The sequence below is a fragment of the Schistocerca americana genome, chromosome 4, assembly GCF_021461395.2.
Source record: "Schistocerca americana isolate TAMUIC-IGC-003095 chromosome 4, iqSchAmer2.1, whole genome shotgun sequence".
NCBI lineage: Eukaryota > Metazoa > Arthropoda > Insecta > Orthoptera > Acrididae > Schistocerca > Schistocerca americana.
In genome coordinates, this window is record NC_060122.1 from 585898376 (window position 1) to 585921662 (window position 23287).

General features: G+C 45.9%; 1 protein-coding gene across 1 annotated transcript in view; it reads left to right on the plus strand.

Annotated features, from left to right (window-relative positions):
- The window catches only part of LOC124613630 (sodium channel protein Nach-like), a 170122-nt gene that overhangs the window by 66861 nt on the left and 79974 nt on the right, over positions 1-23287 (plus strand). Inside the window, exon 5 of the mRNA XM_047142344.1 lies at positions 6376-6475. Within this exon, the coding sequence (XP_046998300.1) occupies positions 6376-6475 (100 nt within the window). The remainder of the gene's footprint in view (positions 1-6375; positions 6476-23287) is intronic.

Consider the following 23287-nt stretch of genomic DNA (forward strand, 5'->3'; position numbering starts at 1 on the left):
GTGTCCAGTTTCCGCATTTGGCAATCATGGAATAGAGGCACCTAGTATCCGCATGAATCTGTTATTCTGCGACATCTCTTCCCATGCGCAGTGAACTGCTTCGGACAGCGCTGTCTTGGTTGTCGATGATGGTCTTCTGCATCTAATAATTTTCTCCATATCTGTCTATACGTGCACTATGGGACTGATGTCATCACCTTTGGAGGCCAGCCCAACAGCTCAACGTCTCCTTTCATTTGAAGCCTGTGTTTTACGCAGATCGCCGCATGAACAGGAGAACGGTCATGTTGGGAAATTATGCTGTCCCCCGAAAATCTTTGACGAACAGAAGGAAAGATTACGTTCTATAGTATTTTGCAGTAGTAGTAACTAGAAAAGGACGGTCCAGCTAGCACAGAACGCCGCAACCATTTACTGTGAACTAAATATTTCCCTGTATTTGGGCCACTGCTTCCAAAAATGACTAAGATGCATTAAATGTAGCAGCAGCAAAATGAGGAAGTCAGCAGCGATAATGACAGTAATAATCGAAGTATTTCGTAACTTCACACTCTTGAACGGTATTTCACGATCTAATAAATTTCTTGAAATAATGAAAGTTTCAAAATGGCTTCCAATCGAGGCTATGATAGCTAAAAGCATTTTACGTCCCACTGAGAGACTAGCATAATTTTCGTGTCAGACGTCTGCTGATAATTCACCAGTTAATTAACACGGAACGATATAGTTCGATCATTTCGTTGTTTTCCCCAAAATGGCAAACTCCTCAGGGCCTCACCGAAAAACACATATGTAGGCTCGAAACCTGGTCCTGCACAAAAATATCCATGGTTTCACTTCAAGCTCTACCGTTTGTACACTTAACTATTAGAGATAAATAATTTCATTTTTAATGTCTCTTTATGTGTTCTCAACAATAACGATCGTGCCGTTATTTCTGGTCTTACACGAACACATCTCAGTACTGATAAACAATTCATTTACAGAAAACAACAGCGGTATGGCCAGGTTCGATTCCCGGTCAGGCAAAGAAAATGTATCCTAATTTCAAATCCAAAAATCTCGCTTCTGCTGAAAAAAATCGATAGATAACGTCTGATTTTACTTAGTAAACAATCTGATTACGTGCTGGGTTCGAGTCCCCATCATAAAATTTTATATCATGGCACTTCGCTTTAAACACGTGCAAACTTTGTCACTTGAAATTATATTAAACGTGTTTCGCGGTTAGTTAACAAGGAAATAAGAGTCTTTACAGGATTACAGGTAGAGCACAAATATTTTCAAGTTCATATTCTGTAACTGATACTGGTAGAAGCTTCGATATTTCTCGACTCTTTACGCCTAGTCACCAAAGACGAACGTTGCTATGATCGAGTCACTGACAGGCATGATAGCTTTGCTTCGTTACAGTGGCTCTAGGTGTTTTGTCTTCAATACAAATCCAGAGCAAAAAAGTTCGTCCTGTTGTTTACAGTTCAGACATGTTCACAAAGAATTGCTCAATCCTGAATGCAGACAAATTACTGGTGATACGATGTTAGTTTTGAGGTTTCCATTGAGCGCTTGCCGCTGATATTCGATTTTGCCTTTAACTGGTTAGCTCAGCATCCATCTTATAACAAATTAAACGTATCAGGAACGACCTTCCACAGGTGTGAGAAAACCTTTTAAAGAGCAAAAATACTTCGAACTTTCATAGAACTTCAGGATTCCAGATATTGTCACATAATCTCTTGTTCATAAAATCTTCAATTTTGCCTAAATATTTCTGAAACGACTTACGTAATGGAGTTAGTTAGCGCAAATTCTAATGAGTGTGACAGCCATTTTGAACCGTCATTTACTGCAATAAAATTGAGTATACAAGCGTTAAGGAGTGACTCATCTCTAATGACGCATTTCCTAGTATTTACAATATCGTTGTGTTGATTTACATCTGGACTGATTACCTTACAGAACAGTGATCACTAGCGGTGTCTTTTGGTATCCTTTTTGTAGTCAAATGACTACTGTAAAGAGATTAGAGGACCTGGAGGACAGCTACGTTATGTACGCGGCGTTCAGATCAGGCGAAACACAATTCAGGTCGTTCAAATAATTTTTGTGTATGATAGGGTATATCGAAAACAAATTTTGCAAAAAGTCAGGGGAAAGATCCCCATACTCTGAGACACTTAACACCGCGGCCTGATGGGAGACGCTTCTCCGCCTGCTGTGGAATTTTTTCATATCTGGAGTTTTGAGCCCGAAACTGTCATGAAAATCGGAGAAAGACAAAGGTAATGAGAAGTAGTAGAAATGAGAACAGCGAGAAACTTAACATCAGGATTGATGGTCACGAAGTCAATGAAGTTAAGGAATTCTGCTACCTAGGAAGTAAAATAACCAATGACGGACGGAGCAAGGAGGACATCAAAAGCAGACTCGCTATGGCAAAAAAGGCATTTCTGGCCAAGAGAAGTCTACTAATATCAAATACCGGACTTAATTTGAGGAAGAAATTTCTGAGGATGTACGTATGGAGTACAGCATTGTATGGTAGTGAAACATGACTGTGGGAAAACCGGAACAGAAGAGAATCGAAGCATTTTACATGTGGTGCTACAGACGAATGTTGAAAATTAGGTGGACTGATAAGGTAAGGAATGAGGAGGTTCTACGCAGAATCGGAGAGGAAAGGAACATGTGGAAAACACTGATAAGGAGAAGGGACAGGATGATAGGACATCTGCTAAGACATGAGGGAATGACTTCCATGGTACTAGAGGGAGCTTTAGGGGGCAAAAACTGTAGAGGAAGACAGAGATTGGAATACGTCAAGCAAATAATTGAGGACGTAGGTTGCAAGTGCTACTCTTAGATGAAGAGGTTAGCACAGGAAAGGAATTCGTGGCGGGCCGCATCAAACCAGTCAGTAGACTGATGACCAAAAAAAAAAAAACTGTCACTAGGCAGTACCACAAATCACACTATATCAACTCACCACCAAGTGCCACCTGTTAAATAAAATGTATTATATCATTTCCATGATAATCCTCCTGCTAATTTTCGGTTTGTCTTAAAGCGATATCTTAGAACCATAAAAAGTGAACGTGAAATAATGATTGGCATGTTACTTTTTCTTTTTAATATTAGTGTGTGATAAAAAATGGTAGTTATTGCGTAATTCGGTTTTGTAAAGGATAACTGCTGGCACCCTATCAAAAGTTAATAATTAAATTAAATTTCTGCAACTGGAGCACCTGATCCCTTTATCTGTTATTAATTACAAATAACGAAGTCAAGTACAACAGTTAAGTAAGAAATATTATGAATATAATTAAGTTTCCAAAAGACAACACAAATTAAACGTTATATGACTGAGAATTTCTGAACCCATTCAGATGCTTCCAAACCTGAAATAATTGTAGTATTAATTTCAGCTACTCTACTTAAAAATGACATCAACATGGCAACCAATAACTACTGACATAACTTCATGTCAAATCGCCCTAAAATGTCACTAGCATCGCTTCGCAGTTACATCACGCCGAGGAAAGAACGATAAGATCTGCGATATGTAAGAACGATAAGATCTACGATACATGTTGTCTGTCAGTTTCAGGAAATTGGTGTTAAATTTATGAAGTTGTTTTTGTGGACTTCACTGGATGAGGTGGCACAATGGTTAGCAAGCTGGATTCGAATTCGGGAGAAAGACGGTTCAAACCCGCTTCCAGCCATCCTGATTTATGTTTTCCGTGATTTCCCTAAATCGCTTCAGGCAAATGTCGAGATGGTTCCTTCAAAAGGGCACGACCGATTTCATTTCCCATCCTTCCCTAATCCGAGGTTGTGCTTTGTCTCTAATGACGTCGCTGTCGACGGGGCAATCAACACTAACCTTCTTCTCTTTTATGGACTTCAGTCCGAAGATTGATTTGATGCGCCTCTTCATGTTAGTCTGTACTGTACAAGCTATAACTCTGAATAACTACTGCAACGCACATCCATTTGAACGTGCTTAATGCGTTCGTGCCTACGACTCCCTCCACAATTTTTAACCGACAAACTGTTTTCCATTACGAATTTGATAATTTCGTGATGCGATCAGGAAGTTTCCTCTCAACGAATCCGATATTACATTCAAAATGTGCCATAAATATATCTTTTTGTCAATTCAGTCGAGCGCCTCATCATTTGTTCGTTTCACAAGATTCTATCTCCTTCATGTCTAAAAGGTCTATTATCCACGCTTCGCTTCGCTTAAGACTGCACTCCAGACAAATGCATTCAAAAACTTCTTCCTCAAATCTATATTTTATGTTCGATGTTAACATATTTCTATATTTCGGAAACGCTTTTCTTGCTGCTGCCAGTCTGCACTACATATCCTATCTAGTTCGATTATCGTCATTTATTTTGCTGCCCAATATCAAAAATCATGTATTCCTTTCATTGTCTCATTTCCAAAACTACACTACTGGCCATTAAAATTGCTACACCACAAAGATGACGTGCTACAGACGCGAAATTTAACCGACAGGAAGAAGATGCTGTGATATGTAAATGATTAGCTTTTCAGAGCATTCACACAAGGTTGGCGCCGGTGGCGACACCTACAACGTGCTGACATGAGGAAAGTTTCCAACCGATTTCTCATACAAAAACAGCAGTTGACCATCGTTGCCTGGTGAAACGTTGTTGTGATGCCTCGTGTAAGGAGGAGAAATGCGTACCATCACGTTTCCGACTTTGATAAATGTCGGATTGTAGCCCATCGCGATTGCTATTTATCGTATCACGACATTGCTGCTCGCGTTGGTCGAGATCCAATGACTGTTAGCAGAATATGGAATCGGTGGGTTTATGCGGGTAACACGGAACGCCTTGCTGGATCCCAATGGCATCGTATCACTAGCAGTCGAGATGACGGGCATCTTATACGCATGGCTGTAACGGATTGGGCAGCCACGTCTCAATCCCTGAGTCAACAGATGGGGACGTTTGCAAGACAACAACCATCTGCACGAACGGTTCAACGACGTTTGTAGTAGCATGGACTGTCAGCTCGGAGACTATGGCTGCGGTTACCCTTGACGCTGCATCGCCGACAGGGGCGCCTACGATGGTGCATTCAGCGACGAACATGGGTGCACGAATGACAAAACGTCTTTTTTTTCGGATGAATCCAGGTTCTGTTTACAGCATCATGATGGTAACATCCGTGTTTGGCGACATCGCGGTGAACGCACGTTGGTAGCGTGTATTCGTCATCGTCATACTGGCGTATCACCCGGAGTGATGGTATGGGGTGCCATTGGTTACACGTCTCGGTCCCCTCTTGTTCCCATTGACGGGACTTTGAAAAGTGACGGTACATTTCAGATGTATTACGACCCGTGGCTCAACCCTTCATTCGGTCCCTGCGAAATGCTACATTTCATCAGGATAATGCACGACCGCATGTTGCAGGTCCTGTACGGGCCTTTCTGGATACAGAAAATGTTCGACTGCTGCCCTGGCCAGCACATTCTCCAGATCTCTCACCAATTGAAAACGTCTGATCAATGGTGGCCGAGCAACTGGCTTGTCACAATACGCCAGTCACTACTCTTGATGAACTGTGGTATAGTGGTGAAACTGCATTGGCAGTTCTACCTGTACACTCCATCCAAGCTCCGTTTGACTCAACGCCCAGGCGTATCAAGGCCGTTATTACGGCCAGAGGTGGTTGTTCTGGGTACTGACTTTTCAGGATCTATACAGCCAAATTGCGTAAAAATGTAATCACATGTCAGTTCTAGTATAATATATTTGTCCAATGAATACCCGTTTTTCATCTGCTTTTCTTCTTGGTGTAGCAGTTTTAATGGCCAGTAGCGTAATTCTCTTACCATCTCCCGATTCAGTTCAATTACATTCCATTTACGCTTGTTTTGCTTTTGTTTAGGTCCACTTTATAAATTCTCTTCAAGACGTTGTACATTCCGTTCAACTGACAGCATTAAAATGTCATAGGCAAAAGATTTTAATTCTTTTTCTTGAGTTTCAGTTCCCCTTCCAAACTTATTCTTAGACTTATTAAAAGGAAACAAATAAACAGTAGATGCAGTCTACTACTGTGAGACAATTTCCCGATGTCCTGTTCGCTGGGAATTAGGTGAGAAAAGCCAGACGGAGGCCCGAAGTATCGAGTGGCGTATTTTGTCATTTACGTAAAGCATGAAGCGCATAGAAGTAATAGGAAGTGAAGCCGCACTGTCGCAGCCGCAGCTGGTCGCGCCAGCGGGCGGAGGGCGGCGGTGACCAGCGGGTGGAGGACGAGGACGATGGCGGCGGGGGCGGCGTGGGCGGCGGGGGCGGCGCGGCGCGCTGCACGGTGCGCCACAGCCTCGCCTCGGGGCCCACCACCGGCCTCGAGCTCACCCTGTACGACACGCCGGACGCCGACAAGATCAGCCCCGAGCAGCGCGACCACCACGGCTTCAGGGTGAGCGCGGACAGCCGTCTTCACACCTACACTCTCCAAAGTCCCCAGAATGAGATTTTCACTCTGCAGCGGAGTGTGCGCTGATATCAAACTTCCTGGAAGATTAAAACTGTGTGCCGGATTTAGACTCGAACTCGGGACATTTGCCTTTCGCGGGCAAATGCTCTACCAGCTGAGCTACCCAAGCACGACTCACGCCCCGTCCTCACACAGCTTCACTTCTCCCAGTACCTCATCTCCTACCTTCCAAACGTAACTCCGCTGCAGAGTGAAAATCTCATTCTGGAAACATCCCCTAGGCTGTGGGTAAGCCATATCTCCGCTATATCCTTTCTTTCAGGAGTGCTAGTTTTGCAAGGTTCGCAGGAGAGCTTCTGTTAAGTTTGGAAGGTAGGAGACGAGGTACTGGCAGAAGTGAAGCTGTGAGGACGGGGCGTGAGTCGTGCTTGGGCAGCTCAGTTGGTAGAGCGCTTGCCCGCGAAAGGCAAAGGTCCCGAGTTCGAGTCTCGGTCCGGCACACAGTTTTAATCTGCCAGGAATTTTCACTCTCCAAAGTCTCTGACAGTCGTGTAGCTAGATACACAGTCTGTGTGTAAATCAGGCGGCGAGCACAGCTTGTGGTGAGGAAAGTCGCCTTTCCCGGAAGGGCGCTACAGGGTGACTAAAAAGAAGTTACCCATCTAGCAGTGCAGTGCAGCCTGTGATGATTTAGACAGATTTTGTGGAGGTGCGTTTCTACGTCAGTTATATAAATTACTAAGTTCTGTATTCCGTGTATTGCTAACACATTTAGTGGACATAAACAATACTAATCGTGTCTCAGTACTGCGTTGGCTCTGATTTGCATTGAAGAGCCAAAGAAAGTGGTACACCTGCTTCTAATATCGTGTAGGGCCCCCGCGAGCACGCAGAAGTGCCGCAATACAATATGGCATGGACTCCACTAATGTCTGAAGTTGTGCTGCATGGAATTTACACCATGAATCCTACAGGGCTGTCCGTAAATCAGTAAGACAACGAGGGGGTGGAGATCTCTTCTCAGCTGCACATAGCAAGGCATCCCAAATGTGCTCAATAAAATTCATGTCTGGCGAGTTTGGTGGCAACGGAAGTGTTTAAACTCAGAAGAATGTTCCTGGAGCCACTCTGTAGCAATTCTGGACTTGTGGAGCGTCATATTGTCTTTCTGGAATTGCCCAAGTCCGTCGGAATGCAGAATGGACATGAATGGATGCAAGTGATCAGACAGGAGGCTTACGTACGTTTCACCTGTCAAAGTCGTGTCTGGAAATATCAGGGGTCCCATATAACTCCAACTGCATACGCTCCACACACCAGCTTGAACAGTCCCCTGCTTACATGCAGGGTCCATGGATTCATTAAGTTGTCTTCATACCCGTACATGTCTATCCGCTCGACACAATTTGAAACGAGACTCGTCCGACAAAGCAACTTATTTCCAGTCATCAACAGTCCAATGTCAATGTTCACGAGCCCAGGCGAGGCGTAAAGCATTGTGCAGTCATCAAGGGTAAGCGAGTGGGCCTTCGGCTCCGAAAGTCCATATGGTTCGCCCGCTGACACTTGTTGATAGCCCAGCACTGAAATGTGCAGCAATTCGCGCAAGGGTTGCATTCCTACCACACTGAACGATTCTCTTCAGTCGCCGTTAGTCCCGCTCCTCCTGGACATTTTTCCAGCCGCAGCGATGTCAGAGATTTGATGTTTTAAACGGATTCCTGATATTCACGGTACACTCGTGAAATAGTCGTACAGGAAAATCCCCACTTCATCCCTACCTTTGGCGATTCTGTGTCCCATCTTCGTACGCCAACTATAACACCACGTCCAAATTCACTTACATCTTGATAATCTGTCATTGTAGCAGCAGCAACCGATCTAACAACTGCGCCAGACACTTACTGTCTTATAAAGGCGTTGCCGGCCGCAGCGCCGTGTTCTGCCTGTTTGCATATCTCCGTATTTGAATACGCGTGCCTATACCAGTTTCTTTGGCGCTTCAGTGTAAAAGGCGGGCAGCGAAAGGGCCGGTATTGCATTGGCAAATAGTCTGCATATCCTCCGTACAACGTAGCTGGGTAGAAACACTGGGGACTCGCCTGCTGGCTCTTTAGTTTACAGATTGACAGTACTACCCGTTTTACAGTATCGTAACTGTTTCTCCTATTCCATTCACTAATACACTGGTGTGCAAAACTTAAGGACGAAAGTAACTTCCGGACGATGTGTCTCTGCCAAGTAACATAGCTCGGTGAAAATTGGACCACACTTACAAATAACAGTTTAAGTTCAAATGGTTCAAATGGCTCTGAGCACTATGGGACTTAACATCTGTGGTCATCAGTCCCCTAGAACTTAGAACTAATTAAACCTAACTAACCTAAGGACATCACACACATCCATGCCCGAGGCAGGATTAGAACCTGCGACCGTAGCAGCCGCGCGGTTCCGGACTGCGCGCCTAGAACCGCTAGACCACCGCGGCCGGCAACAGTTTTAGTATAGCATAGTATAAGATGACTGAAAGAAACACGCAGTGTGACGAAGAGAAATGACATTTTTATTCATAGCCAATAATTACACTGATCTCATGGCGCTCCGTGGTAGGCTCCTGCGCATTACGAAAGGTGGGACATAGTTCTTAATAGGGTGAGTCGTCACCATGGACGCCACTGAATGCTCTGTAACGTTAAAAGCGGTTGCTCGTTTTTTTCAGGTTACTATCCCTTGCTGTAGGGGCTGTAATTTTTGATATCTTTTCTAAACCAGCTAGGTAAAACAGAGAACACTTCCACCACATCAAGTGGATTTAGTCCTTACGTACTCACACTGAGCCGTGAGCACTTCCCAGTTTATCAGTGGGGGATAACTGAAAATTATTATTAGTATTATCGGTGCCATATGTGCAATGGTCGTGCCAGGCGCGATATTGAATCTTTATCCTATTATTAATGGCGCGAGACCTGCACGACCTTATAGGAACCGTTATAGTTCTGCATTATTCTACTGTGACACTAGGGGTGGTTTCACGTAATGAAAGGGAGAACGTAAAGATTAAAGAACTCATTTATTTAACAGTTGAATACTGAACAATTACACACAATCAAATGGGGATGGGAGAAGAAAGAATTGAGTTCAGCAGCCTGCCCCAACGCTCGTTCATAATAAGCCACGATAGCAGGAGAAAAGGAATTCTAGGAACGATCGCTGTGTTATCAAATGAAGTCCAATTTACTAACGGACGGGGTTGCAGGCATGCAACGACCACCACCATGAATCAGCCAAAGACTAAGAAAGATGCTACTGTGGGTGAATCGATTGGTAGCCTCCTGTACTAAAGGAACATAACCAGCAAGAAGCGAAACTATTCATACGGGCGGCACTAGATAACTTTGGCTAGCGGTCCGACTAAGTTAACGTAACATGAAGGGGCGCCAGACACTCACCACGTGGCGTAGGACAGAGGGCACAAGTTTTCAAGCTAGGAAAACCTAAATTCTGAGTCGAATTTTGCACGGTTGAACTGAAAGAGCTACTGCCAGACGAAGCGGAAAAGCGAGCATGAAAGTATACACTTTAGTGCCGTACTGCAAGCTACTATGACTAACCAGCACATATCGCACATTATGCCCAACTGTACAAGGAAAACCGACAGTCTTATAAACCGGAAAATTTGTGTAAACCGTAATTTAAGCAACGCACATCTGTAAAATGACCTACAAGGTTCCCTCTGGGCCACAGGGCGCGAAGCTACAGTGCACTTCGGCGCCCATGTTTACCGAACTTCATCTCCTGGAAGCAGCACCTCCGGCCTCAAGCACGCTCACACTAGAACTGACTACGGCCCCTTTGTCCACCATCCACCCGCGGAGGGCGGTTGGCGCCTACCGCCGAAAAACGGGTGCGCACCTGAAATGGCGAATCAGAGGGCCGGAATCTCAGAGGGAGGCGACCTCGCGACGTTAAAATCGAGCAGAATAGCAGGTTGTTAAGGTAGGTTGGGGAACTGAGAACAGGAGAAACTTTGGCCACTACTGAACGATCAAACGACACCACGTGTTACCCTGGCGATCGGAAAAAAGATGGGAAACGGGAAGCCATCATGGCTGCTAAGGAAGACTGCTGGCCTCGCCCATAAATGAAGAAAACTCCTAACGCCAAGCTCCTCCCACAGATCAGTGTGAGACAAACTGTAAACATCGTCAAATAAATTAGGCAACCCATAGAAATTAAAACAGGGCCTGAATTATTATATTACCGAATATCAGAATGCTGGGATTAGAAATATGAAATACGAGCACTGATAGGTGAATGAAGTGCTCGTCTTTCAACGTGCTCACATCCTGGCCACAGTGTTGGTGTGGTAACAGTCTCTTTTTGTAGGCCGTTACATTCGTCCACCAACGCGGCTGACAACAGCTGGATGGCCGCTGGTGCATGTGAACGTGCAGCAGTGCGTCTCTCCAAAGCATAGCACATGTGTTCGACGTGATTTAAGTCGGGGGAACGGGTAGAACAGTCCATTCGTCAAATATCCTCTCGTTCTAAGAGCTCCTCCTCCTTCGCTGTTCAATGTGGTCGTGCATTTTCATCCATAAAAATGAATTCAGGGCCGATGGAACCCCTGAAAAGCACGTGGGGACGGAGTACAGCGTCAGAATAACGTTGGCCGCTGAGTGCAATACGAATATCACAAGACAAAAGGATAGAGCAACAGCACAAGGACATTGAACGGGAAAACCGGAATGTAAAGGGAGATCTAGATCTTAGATACATATTGCATATTTTGAGACGTGGCGATAGTATTCTGCACTTATAATAAAACTTGTTTTGACCAGAATTCTTTCTTATCGTTCATTAATCCATACCGCTTAGATACTAAGCCTTTTCCAAGAATCAAAACGTTGTTGATATAGTGCATCACGTCAAAGTTAATTTCATGAAACATAGAGCAAATTAGGACACCTTTCAACGTAGAACCGCACCGCTTCTCCAATATTTGCCAGCATTCGCTATAAACGAAAGCCGTATCTTTTTCTTTGAATGATGTATGCGTGGTGGAAGCCTTAGCAGAATCAGGAGCAAGTTGTCTCATCGATACAACATCAAATAATAGACTGATGTGCTTGAAAAACTTCATCAGCAGGAACTATACCTGAGTTAGGTGTTTGCTTAAATTTGGTACAATCGGGCAGAGATTCGTGCGAGCTCTGCTCCTGATGCCTAGACACAACCCTGTGCCGTTATTATCTTGTTATTATTTGGTCAAGTTCCACACATGTTTAACGCTGAAGTTCTCTTCGAAGGCCCTTTTCAATGCCACAAAAAAGTGTATACCTTCGTCAAAAAAAGTTCGATGTCGTAATCTGCAGCTTCAGTCTTTGAAAAGTCCTTTCGTACAACAGAATATTGGTCAAATTGTCCCCTATAGCTTAACGAAAATCGCGTATCGATATACAGGAGTTGAATAAAAATATGGAAACATCGCAAGAAATGAGTGCTTCAGGATAAATGCAGATCCTAGCCAAGCCTGCAGATGGGTTGTATCTGACCACCGACGGCACCTGTGCAGTGTCCTTAAAGTTGTGTTAGCTGTGATCAGAACAATGTTCTGTGTACTTGTGAGTGCATTATGTCAGAGCTAAGTGAATTCGAACGTCACCAGGTTGTTGGTGCTCCAATGGTGCGTACTTACGTAACTCAGGGAGCTGAAGATTGATACCGCATACAGTAAAGGAGGAAAACATCATCCGCTAAGACACCACGCAAACGAAACTGCATGTGTTGAGTGATCCCGACAGACGGTCATAGAAGAGAATTGTAACGAAAAATAGAGTCAGATTTCGATAAATCGAATCTCTAATAAAGGCAAAATTTATTCAATATATCGAGGATGTGAAATAACTAGGTTTCCGATAAACCTTGTATATTGCAGGTTACTTGAGCAGTCAACAAAATATTCACCTCTACGATGCGTAGCGTGTCAGCAAATGAAACTCAAGCTACTGTACAAATAAAGGTATTTGCCAACAAGGTTGTACTGGTTGGAAAACAACCACCATGGTTCAACTGTCGTGTTAGAAGTTGGTTGCGAAAACAAAGGGAACTTCACCATAGTTTCGAAAGAAGCTAAGTCTTGCTGTCAAATAAAATCTGAATGAAGCGAAGATGAGCATAAGAAGTGTAATGCAAGAAGTATTCATACAGCCTCAAAGCAAAATTTGATCTACCTGTTTAATGAAGAATCCGAAGAAGTTGGTCCTACAGCCTGTAAACACTCCGTGGTCCCAACGGCGCACTGATCCTACTGCCACCAAAATGAAGGCTCTGAGCACTATGGGACTTAACATCTGTGGTTATCAGTCCCCTAGAACTTAGAACTACTTAAACCTAACTAACCTAAGGACATCACACACATCCATGCCCGAGGCAGGATTCGAACCTGCGACCGTAGCGTTCACGTGGTTCCAGACTGAAGCGCTTAGAACCGCACGGCCACACCGGCCGGCCCAAAATGAAGGAATCACAAAGAAAGCCGACATACTAATTTCGGTCTTCTGAAATTGTTTCACTTAGAAAGTTCGTATTGCTGAATCTAATTTCAATCTGGAAACGCCTCGAATGATAACAAATAATGACATTGTAAGAGAGACAGTCATATAGAATCATTATCTCGAAAAACCAAGCTGAGATCATGAAACTTTATAAACGTGGCAGTAGTCCTTCTGTACGTATTAACTCTTCAATGACACATATTTTTCCACACCATGGATTTTCCAGGAAACTTCGAAAATCAGCTCGTAGTCATGTTGAAAGCGCTAAAAAAAAAGAAAAAGAAACAAAAACTTTCATCGGAGGAAAGAGGAAGAAGTAAATGGATGCCATCTCAGGAGCGCTCAGGGAAAAAAGCAGCATATCTTTTCTGTAGAATAAGCTGGAGCGTTGCCGTGGAACAAAACCGAATTCCCAAGACGCCTTGTCTTGGTAGCCTCCCATAATCAAATTCAATCACGTCAGATGTCAACACTATGCTCCTGTGACGATTTTTCCCTTACGAGACGTAACACCACATCATGGAAGTCGCAAAAACATACACAACCTTGAATTCAGCTTCTCGGCTGTTTTCACTGCTTGCTACGTTTCCTTATCCCTGGAAACAATTACACAGAGTACTCGTCCATAGTGATTGTGTGATTGAAGAAGTCGTATGGATTAGCGTGAAAGCTGCAAAAGCTAGCGCCTCGATCCAGCTGCCTTTTTGAATGGATGTAAACAGGAGCGCTACAAGCGGGCGGAGATCTTTGCCATGTTTAACATACTTTGCAAGATGTTGAAAACTGATCCGTGTATGAGTATTCGTTTTTTCACTAACGTCTCGGCTGCGACACCCCTTTCTCCTACTACCAAGTCCCCCACTTTTCTTCCCGTAGCCGGTTCTTCACAGATATGTGGTCTGCCGCTTCGTTTTTTATCATTCACACTGGATACAAGGAGTGTTCATAACGCCTTATTAATATATACATACGTATATATATTTTTTGTTTCTTTGCAAGTGCATGTCTGCAGCCCCAATACACTCTGAAATGGCTCTAGCTCTGAGCACTATGGGACTTAACATCTGAGGTCATCAGTCCCCCTAGAACTTAGAACTACTTAAACCTAAGGAAATCACATACATCCATGCCCGAGGCAGGATTCGAACCTGCGCCGTAGTAGTCGTGCGGTTCCGACAGAAGCGCCTAGAACCGCTCGGCCACCGCGGCCGGCCACTCTGAAATGGTCGCGGCACAATACAAAGCACGCCGTTACAGGAGACAAACCAAAATGGCGTAATCCTTTGATAAAATTATACATCGCGTGGTAATGCGTTTGAAAGGGTACAATGCCGAAACAATACATGTTATGTTAGCGAACAAAAGCGATGCACCATCATACGACTCGGCGGTAGGTGTTCGCTATAGCACCGACACGTTTTAAAATCATTGTGGAGGAAGCACTTAAAAACCTGGAGCAGCAAATGCAGAGACATGGGAGCCCCTCTGTGCGGTAAAATCATCTACACACTTCTCTTCGCTGATGATCATGTCGACATAGCAAGAGATCAGTATGAATCTGAGTACAAGCTTTGGAAGTTAAAAAGAGCTCGACGAGGACCAGATGTTTGAAAGTTGGCGACAGAACTCTAGAGGATGAGGAGATTGGAACCAGTGAGATCAGGAGATGTAAGTATTTTAAGTATCTGGGGGATATGATGTGATCAAATTGAAAAAGAAAAGATGACGAAAATAGGAAATATGGTAAGCCACGACAGCTAGAGTACTGAACTGACAACTGGAAAAGGACCAATCAAGTAATATATCATCCAGTTGCTGAAAACATCGCTCCATATACACTCCTGGAAATGAAAAAAAGAACACATTGACACCGGTGTGTCAGACCCACCATACTTGCTCCGGACACTGCGAGAGGGCTGCACAAGCAATGATCACACGCACGGCACAGCGGACACACCAGGAACCGCGGTGTTGGCCGTCGAATGGCGCTAGCTGCGCAGCATTTGTGCACCGCCGCCGTCGGTGTCAGCCAGTTTGCCGTGGCATACGGAGCTCCATCGCAGTCTTTAACACTGGTAGCATGCCGCGACAGCGTGGACGTGAACCGTATGTGCAGTTGATGGACTTTGAGCGAGGGCGTATAGTGGGCATGCGGGAGGCCGGGTGGACGTACCGCCGATTTGCTCAACACGTGGGGCGTGAGGTCTCCACAGTACATCGATGTTGTCGCCAGTGGTCGGCGGAAGGTGCACGTGCCCGTCGACCTGGGACCGGACCGCAGCGACGCACGGATGCACGCCAAGACCGTAGGATCCTACGCAGTGCCGTAGGGGACCGCACCGCCACTTCCCAGCAAATTAGGGACACTGTTGCTCCTGGGGTATCGGCGAGGACCATTCGCAACCGTCTCCATGAAGCTGGGCTACGGTCCCGCACACCGTTAGGCCGTCTTCCGCTCACGCCCCAACATCGTGCAGCCCGCCTCCAGTGGTGTCGCGACAGGCGTGAATGGAGGGACGAATGGAGACGTGTCGTCTTCAGCGATGAGAGTCGCTTCTGCCTTGGTGCCAATGATGGTCGTATGCGTGTTTGGCGCCGTGCAGGTGAGCGCCACAATCAGGACTGCATACGACCGAGGCACACAGGGCCAACACCCGGCATCATGGTGTGGGGAGCGATCTCCTACACTGGCCGTACACCACTGGTGATCGTCGAGGGGACACTGAATAGTGCACGGTACATCCAAACCGTCATCGAACCCATCGTTCTACCATTCCTAGACCGGCAAGGGAACTTGCTGTTCCAACAGGACAATGCACGTCCGCATGTATCCCGTGCCACCCAACGTGCTCTAGAAGGTGTAAGTCAACTACCCTGGCCAGCAAGATCTCCGGATCTGTCCCCATTGAGCATGTTTGGGACTGGATGAAGCATCATCTCACGCGGTCTGCACGTCCAGCACGAACGCTGGTCCAACTGAGGCGCCACGTGGAAATGGCATGGCAAGCCGTTCCACAGGACTACATCCAGCATCTCTACGATCGCCTCCATGGGAGAACAGCAGCCTGCATTGCTGCTTAAGGTGGATATACACTGTACTAGTGCCGACATTGTGCATGCTCTGTTGCCTGTGTCTATGTGCCTGTGGTTCTGTCAGTGAGATCATGTGATGTATCTGACCCTAGGAATGTGTCAATAAAGTTTCCCCTTCCTGGGACAATGAATTCACGGTGTTCTTATTTCAATTTCCAGGAGTGTACAAAGCAGAAATGGGGGTAGTAAACAAGCGTCGGATGAACAAGTGGGCTATACTACAGATGGACTTTTGGAGGCGTCGTTCTGGTAACTCTAGGCTGGACCGTGTACCAAATAGTAACATAACAGAGGTTATATCTAAACTCCGCCCGAACTGGAGGCTATGGGTGTCGACAAATGAAAAATACGTAACGTAGCAATGAAACGACTAAAATGATATGGACGACAGCCAATGACCAAAGGAGGTGTGGAAGTTTACTTCAGCGGGAAAAACAAAGCGTGGTGACGTAGGAGAGGCTGGAGTCGAGAGGTCCGAGTATGATAGGTGCCAGGGGATTACAGGACGGAAACTGGCATAAGCGGAGGACTTGGATTACGCGAAGCGAGAAGCGGCGCTAGCAGTAGAAGACTTGCAAGATGATAATGACTACGATGATGATTTTAGGTGTCATACACTGCTCATTTCGCAGTTAAGTAGCGTCCACAGTGAAACCTACTTCGTTGTGATGACATATGCAAAACAGATCAGCAAACAAGGAAAATATTTTCTGGAGTGTTGACATAAGAACAAAAGTTCTTAGATAATAACTGTAGCCTTGATAATGATGAGGCCTGAACATGGAAAATATATAGGCGAAGAAAAAGCGTTACTGGAATAAAAGAGTACCAGTGGTAGTCAAACTGCGGCCCGCGGTCTGCATGCGGACCGTATCAAGTGTTCGCCCACCCGCGGCTCTCAGCCGTGTTTCATAATAATTTGCATCAACAGCCTGGTCGAAGAACGTCAACTAACGTTAACAACTTCTTAGAAGAGTAACAAACAAAGGTACTTAGAGGCAGTAATACTTTAAGATTTGCTTAGGTTTAATTCACGCTGGTGAATTTAGCCCGGAGCTTCGTAAAGTTTGCTGCATATGTTAGGGAGAGAGTGGTACGTAGAGAAGCCGCTGTAGAGACAATAGAGCTGAGAGGGGGAATATCTTATTGTCTGTCTGTCTATGCTGGCATCTCAGGAGCGTGTGCAAGTAGCACCGATCATACGCTACATTATAATGTCAATCTGAAGTAACATGGATTCGTGAATGCACATTATAGAGATGGTCACCTTCAAATGTGGCACATGTTCGTAGAAAATAACAAAATCTAATTAAGGCTGTTGAAATACAACAATACGTTTAGCAGCCATTTGTGGTCATATCTCATACTGAAACTACTGTTATTAAATAATACAATATACCAATTTATGGAGGTTACCAGTTAATATTAAGATCGGTGGGGGAAGGTGTAGTAAAGTCACCAGGACGGGAAAAGCGGCCGTTTCGTATTTATTGCCCTGAATGGCGCTACTGCCTGCTGAGAAGTGATCAGACTGGTTCTACTATACGAGGTGCAACAATAAAGTAATGAGACTCATTTTCTTTGCAAGATGTGGCAACCTTGCAGGCTTTCGTAGGCGCAATATCTTTTACCTTGGTCTATTAGCTGCTTAGAGGTCAAGCGGCACATCGATGCAACTGCTCAGTCGTGAGTTGTGCTGTAATAAGTTAACACGTGTTTGTGTCTCTCGTCACGGAAATGGAACCGCATAATATTGCGCAACGGTGTGCCATTTTTGCGTTAAATTGGGTGAAAACACGACGACAGCTTACGGTAAGCTTCAGAAGGCTTTTGGAGAGGAGTTATGTCAAGAGCTCAAGTTTTTCGTTGGCATAAAATGCTTAGTGAAGGCAGAACGAATGTTGAAGATGAAGACCGCGGTGGACGACTATCAACCTCACTGTCAGATGTCAACTTGGCCAGGGTGCATGAACTCGTATGAGTTGATGGAAGATTATACATGAAAATGATTGCAGAAGAACTGAACATCAATCGTGAAACGGTTCGTCTAGTAATAACTGAAGAACTTGGTATGAGAAAGATTTGTGCAAAAATGGTCCCCAAAAATCTCACACCACAACAGCGAGAAACACGGAAAAATGTGGCAGCCGATCTGTTAGAGCAAACGGAAATCAATCCATAATTGCTGAGCCGTGTTATCACTGGTGATGAAAGTTGGTTTTTTTAGTACGATCCAGAGACAAAACGCTAAAGTTCGCAATGGTGCTCAAAGGGATCACCCAGACCAAAAAAAGCTCGCATGTCAAAGTCAAAAGTGAGATGCATGCTTGTGTGCTTCTTTGATTCCAAGGGAATTCTTCATAAAGAGTAGATGCCTCCTGGACAAACAGTTAACCAATATTACAAGAAAGAAATTTTAGAAAGACTTAAAAGAGTTCTTCGTGTCCGTTCCAACATTGGTGGCAGTTGGATTCTGCACCACAATAATGTTCCATCCCATTCTGCTCTGTCAGTACAGCAGTTTTTAACCTCAAAACAAATTTTAGTACTGCCACAGTTTCAGTAATACCACAGCCACCTTATTCACCAGAAATCGCTCTGTGCTACTTTTTTCTATTTCCAAGAGTCAAAACGGCAGTCAAGGGACACCATTTTCAAACTGCACAAGATGTCCAAAAATCTGTGACGAGGATCTTGGAGGATATTACAGAAGATGAGTTCCAGAAATGTTACCATCAATGGCAGAAGCGCTGGAAAAAGTGTGTGCAACCAGAACTACTTTGAAGGCGACAACACTAAACTTGACTAAAACGGTAAGCAACATTTTTTTCACATCAGTCTGATTAATTTATTGTCGCACCTCATACATCGCCATTGTTGTCAGTGATGAGATTGACAGAGGGAGCACCTTCAGTTATTTTTTAGTTAAAACATTTTTGTTTTGATGTCGTCTACAGAAAAAGTTTGAAAGTTTCTTCTGCGGACCACTAATCCCGACATGACGTCCGATGGGGAAGTGGTCGCGCTACTCGTCGGGAAAAGTGGCCGAGGCTTTCACCCAATAACAGTTAGTTAGGTCCACTTCCAAAAACACGCTTAATGTAACAGATAAAACTGAGTCATAAAATATTATATACACAAAATTATCATCTGCATTTCTATCCCTTTGTGACTATTTTGAACCGAGCTATTTTATTTAAAACCGTCTCTGTTCTATTTGGCCTAATACAAAGGCTTGTTGAAAACGGTTTGCTGCAGTAACCGCTTGATATTCTTTCAGATACTAGCGCGTGAAGACGTCCAGAACAGCAAGATTGGGACGTTGTTACGAAAGCACTGGCCATAGCGTCCGCTTAGGTACGGGAAATAGGTCGCTATGTAGTGTAGCTACCAAATATTATTTTCTTTTTCACATACGAATATTGGGTGTGATACTTCATAATACCTAGATTCAAAACGTGGTAATAAGTTTCTATGAATAAACATGATTTGGTGAAAACTGAATTTCTCTTTGCCACCCTACATCTTTTTCCCTTTATTATTTCATCCCCCCCCCCCCTTCGACGTCGCCCATTGTGGCCGGAGGACGGGGGGGGGGGGGGGGGGTGAGCTACAATCAACCCATTCTTCAGCCTGTAAACATTATTCTATAAGTTAGACGCTAACACAAAACGAGGAGACATATTTACCAGAATTTAAAATTATTTTAAAATGTGATGTTAACAGCAGAATGTAAGAAATAATGCTGTCTTCATGAGTAGTTTAACAACAGTGATAAAAATGTGGTCACATACCACAGTAAAAAACGACTGAAAAATATTTGAACAACACTAAATAGATGGATAGGGTACAATGGATTCGAAGTTCATAGTTGATAGGATGGATATATGTTGGGGCAGTGCTCGTGATCCGGGAGAGGGAGACGGTTCACCTCTCGTTGCGAGAAAACGTGTAGGTTCAGCAAGTGGAGGGTTGGAGGTGGGTTCAGGTAGAGGCCCGGCAACATGTAATGATTGGAAAGGCGAGTGGACAAAATAAGTTTATCGGAGTCAAGTTTGCGGATGATGTAGTTTATTCAGAGGTGTTCATTGTGAGTGAGGATCGTTCTACAATGTTTTTTTTTCTTTATTGTTATTTTCAAACCCGTACCAACAGGCAGGCTGTCAGCAGCATGTTACGCCGCTCTTCAGCCATAGAATAGATCACTAAACAACAGAAAGAATACACATAAGTGACATAACGGTGGGTGATAAAACAGTAGACACATAAAGACAAATACGGAGCTGTTCACACTCGGTGATAAACCACACTACAAACTGTTGACACGACGCACAAACACTGAAGATGGCGATGGCACAGGTGAACGATGGAGTGCGACGGTGAACACTGAACACTAAACATGACGGCACACACGAGACACTGATGGCGATGATCTCCGGCGCGCAAATGTCCACTTAGCATGTGCAAGTCCGGGGACCTGCCAAGAGGGGAAGAAGGGTGAGGTGGGGGAGAGGGGAGAACAAGGATGCCAATGGCTGAGGAGATGGGGGGAGGTGGAGAGGGACAGGGGAGGGGAAGCCCGGGGGGAGGAGTGGGAAGAAATGGAGGAGGGAGGGAAGAGGGAGAGAAGGGAGGGAGGGTGCCCAAAGGAGCAGGAAGAGGGAGGGAGGATCAAAGTTGGTTGGAGGGGTAGATGGAGGGGAGGAGGGCATCATCAGGGAGAGGGAGCTGGCAGAAGCCACCTTGGGAGAGGGTAAGGAGGGTGGAGAGATGGAGACCGGGTGGGATGTGGGTATACAGGTGCGGCAGCGGGCGGGGGCTGGAGAGGATTGGCGAGACAAGCAGGTGAGGAGGATCGAGTTTGCGGGAGGTGTACAGAATCTGTATCCTTTCAAGGAAAAGGAGGAGGTGGGGGAACAGAATGAGATCGCACAGGATCCACGTGGGGGAGGGGAGACGGATGCGATAGGCGAGGCGGAGAGCATGGTGTTCAAGGATTAGAAGGGATTTATAAAAGGTAGGGCGGGCGGAGATCCAGGCCAGATGGGTGTAACAAAGGATAGGGCGGATGAAGGATTTATAGGTGTGGAGTATGGTGGAGGGGTCCAGACCCCACGTACGGCCGGAAAGGAGCTTGAGGAGATGGAGTCAGGAGCATGCCTTGGCTTGGATTGTCCGGAGATGGGGGGTCCAGGAGAGGCGACGGTCAAGGGTGACGCCAAGGTACTTAAGGGTGGGGGTGAGGGCGATAGGACAGCCGTAGATGATGAGATAGAAATCAAGGAGCTGGAAGGAAGGGGTGGTTTTGCCTACAATGATCGCCTGGGTTTTGGAGGGATTGACCTTGAGCAACCACTGGTTGCACCAAGTGGTGAACCGGTCAAGATGGGATTGGAGAAGGTGTTGGGAGCGCTGCAGGGTGGGGGCAAGTGAAAGCAAGGCGGTGGCATCGGCAAACTGGAGAAGGTGGACGGGGGGTGACGGCAGCGGCATGTCCGCCGTATATAAAAGGTACAGAAGGGGGGAGAGGACAGAGCCTTGCGGCACAATTGGCAGAGGGAAAGAAGGTGTAGGAATCCGTGTTATGGATGGTGACGTAGGAAGGGCAGTGGGAGAGAAAGGAGCCGATCAGACGGACGTAGTTAATGGGAAGGGCAAAGATTTGGAGCTTGAAGGGGAGACCGGAATGCCATATGCGGTTATAAGCATGTTTGAGGTCCAGGGAGAGGAAGATTGCAGAGCGACGGAAATGAGATGAGTGAGATGAAGGAGAAGGTCGTCAGAAGAGAAGGATGGCCGAAAGCCACACTGGGTAATGGGAAGGAGGCAGTGCTGGTGGAGATGCTGGTGGATGCGGCGGGTGAGGATAGATTCCAGGACCTTGTTGAAGACCGAGGTAAGTGAGGATAGATTCCAGGACCTTGTTGAAGACCGAGGTAAGGCTGATGGGACGGTAGGAGGCGATGGCGGTTTACCAGGTTTAAGGAACATCAGGGTACGGGAGGTTTTCCACAGGTCGGGGTAGTAACCGGTGGACAGTACTACATTGCAGAGCCTGGCTAGGGTGGAGAAAAAAGAGATAGGAGCTTCACGAAGGTGACAGTAGGTGACACGATCGTGGCCAGGAGCGGTGTTGCGTTTTGTGCGGAGTGTAGCAATGAGAGCCTGTGTAGTGATAGGGGCATTGAGTTCCGTGTGTGCAATGTTGTCCAAGTACTGGAAACCAGGTGCGAGAGGAGGGACAGAGGTGTCAGTTCTATCGTGGACATCCGTGAAGAGGGAGTAATCAAACTGGGGATCATCGGGGATGGAGAAGACATCGGAGAGGTAAGAGGCAAAGTCATGGGCCTTACTAAGGGTGTCAGGGAAGGGGTGATCATCATGGAGAAGAGGATAGTAGGGGGAGGGTTTAGTTCCGGTAGGGCGACGGAAGGCTGACCAGAACTTGGACGAGTTTATAGGTAGGGTAGCATTTAAATGGGTGCATGTCTGTCGCCAGTCCCAGCGTTTCTTAGCCACGAGCAAATTTCGAATGTGTCGCTGGAGTTGCCGGTGGCGTCAGAGTGTGTCCGGTCACGCGTGTGGAGGAAGGCACGGTAGAGACAGCGAGATACACAGAGGAGAAGGACTGCCTGTGGGGGTAAGGTAGGACAGTGGGGGTGGATGGTGACAGTGGGGACGTGGGCCTCCACAGCCTCAGACAAGGTCTGCTGGAGAAAGGAGGCAGCCTGGGTTACATCGTCAGGGTGGTGGTAGGTGAAGGGGTGGCTATCAACATGGGTGGAGAGGGTATCCCGGTAGGCATTCCAGCTGGCATGGGAATAGTCATGGACGTACTTTGGGGGAGGGTCATTACGAGGGTCGGGGCGGGGGCGACGACCATCTGAAAGGGTGAGGAGGACAGGGAGATGGTCGCTGCCAATAGGCTCCAGGACATCCACCGCTATGCGGCCAAGGAGGTTAGGGGAGGAAAGGATAACATTGGGAGTGGAGTTGGATTCAGGACAGGTGTGCTGGGGGATGGGGATGAGGTCGCCTTGAAGGGAGGAGAGGAATCGATGCCACAGCCGTAACTGGGCGGCAGAACGACTATGGATGTTGAGGTCGGCGGCAATCACGTAGGAGGGGAACGTACGGTCAATGT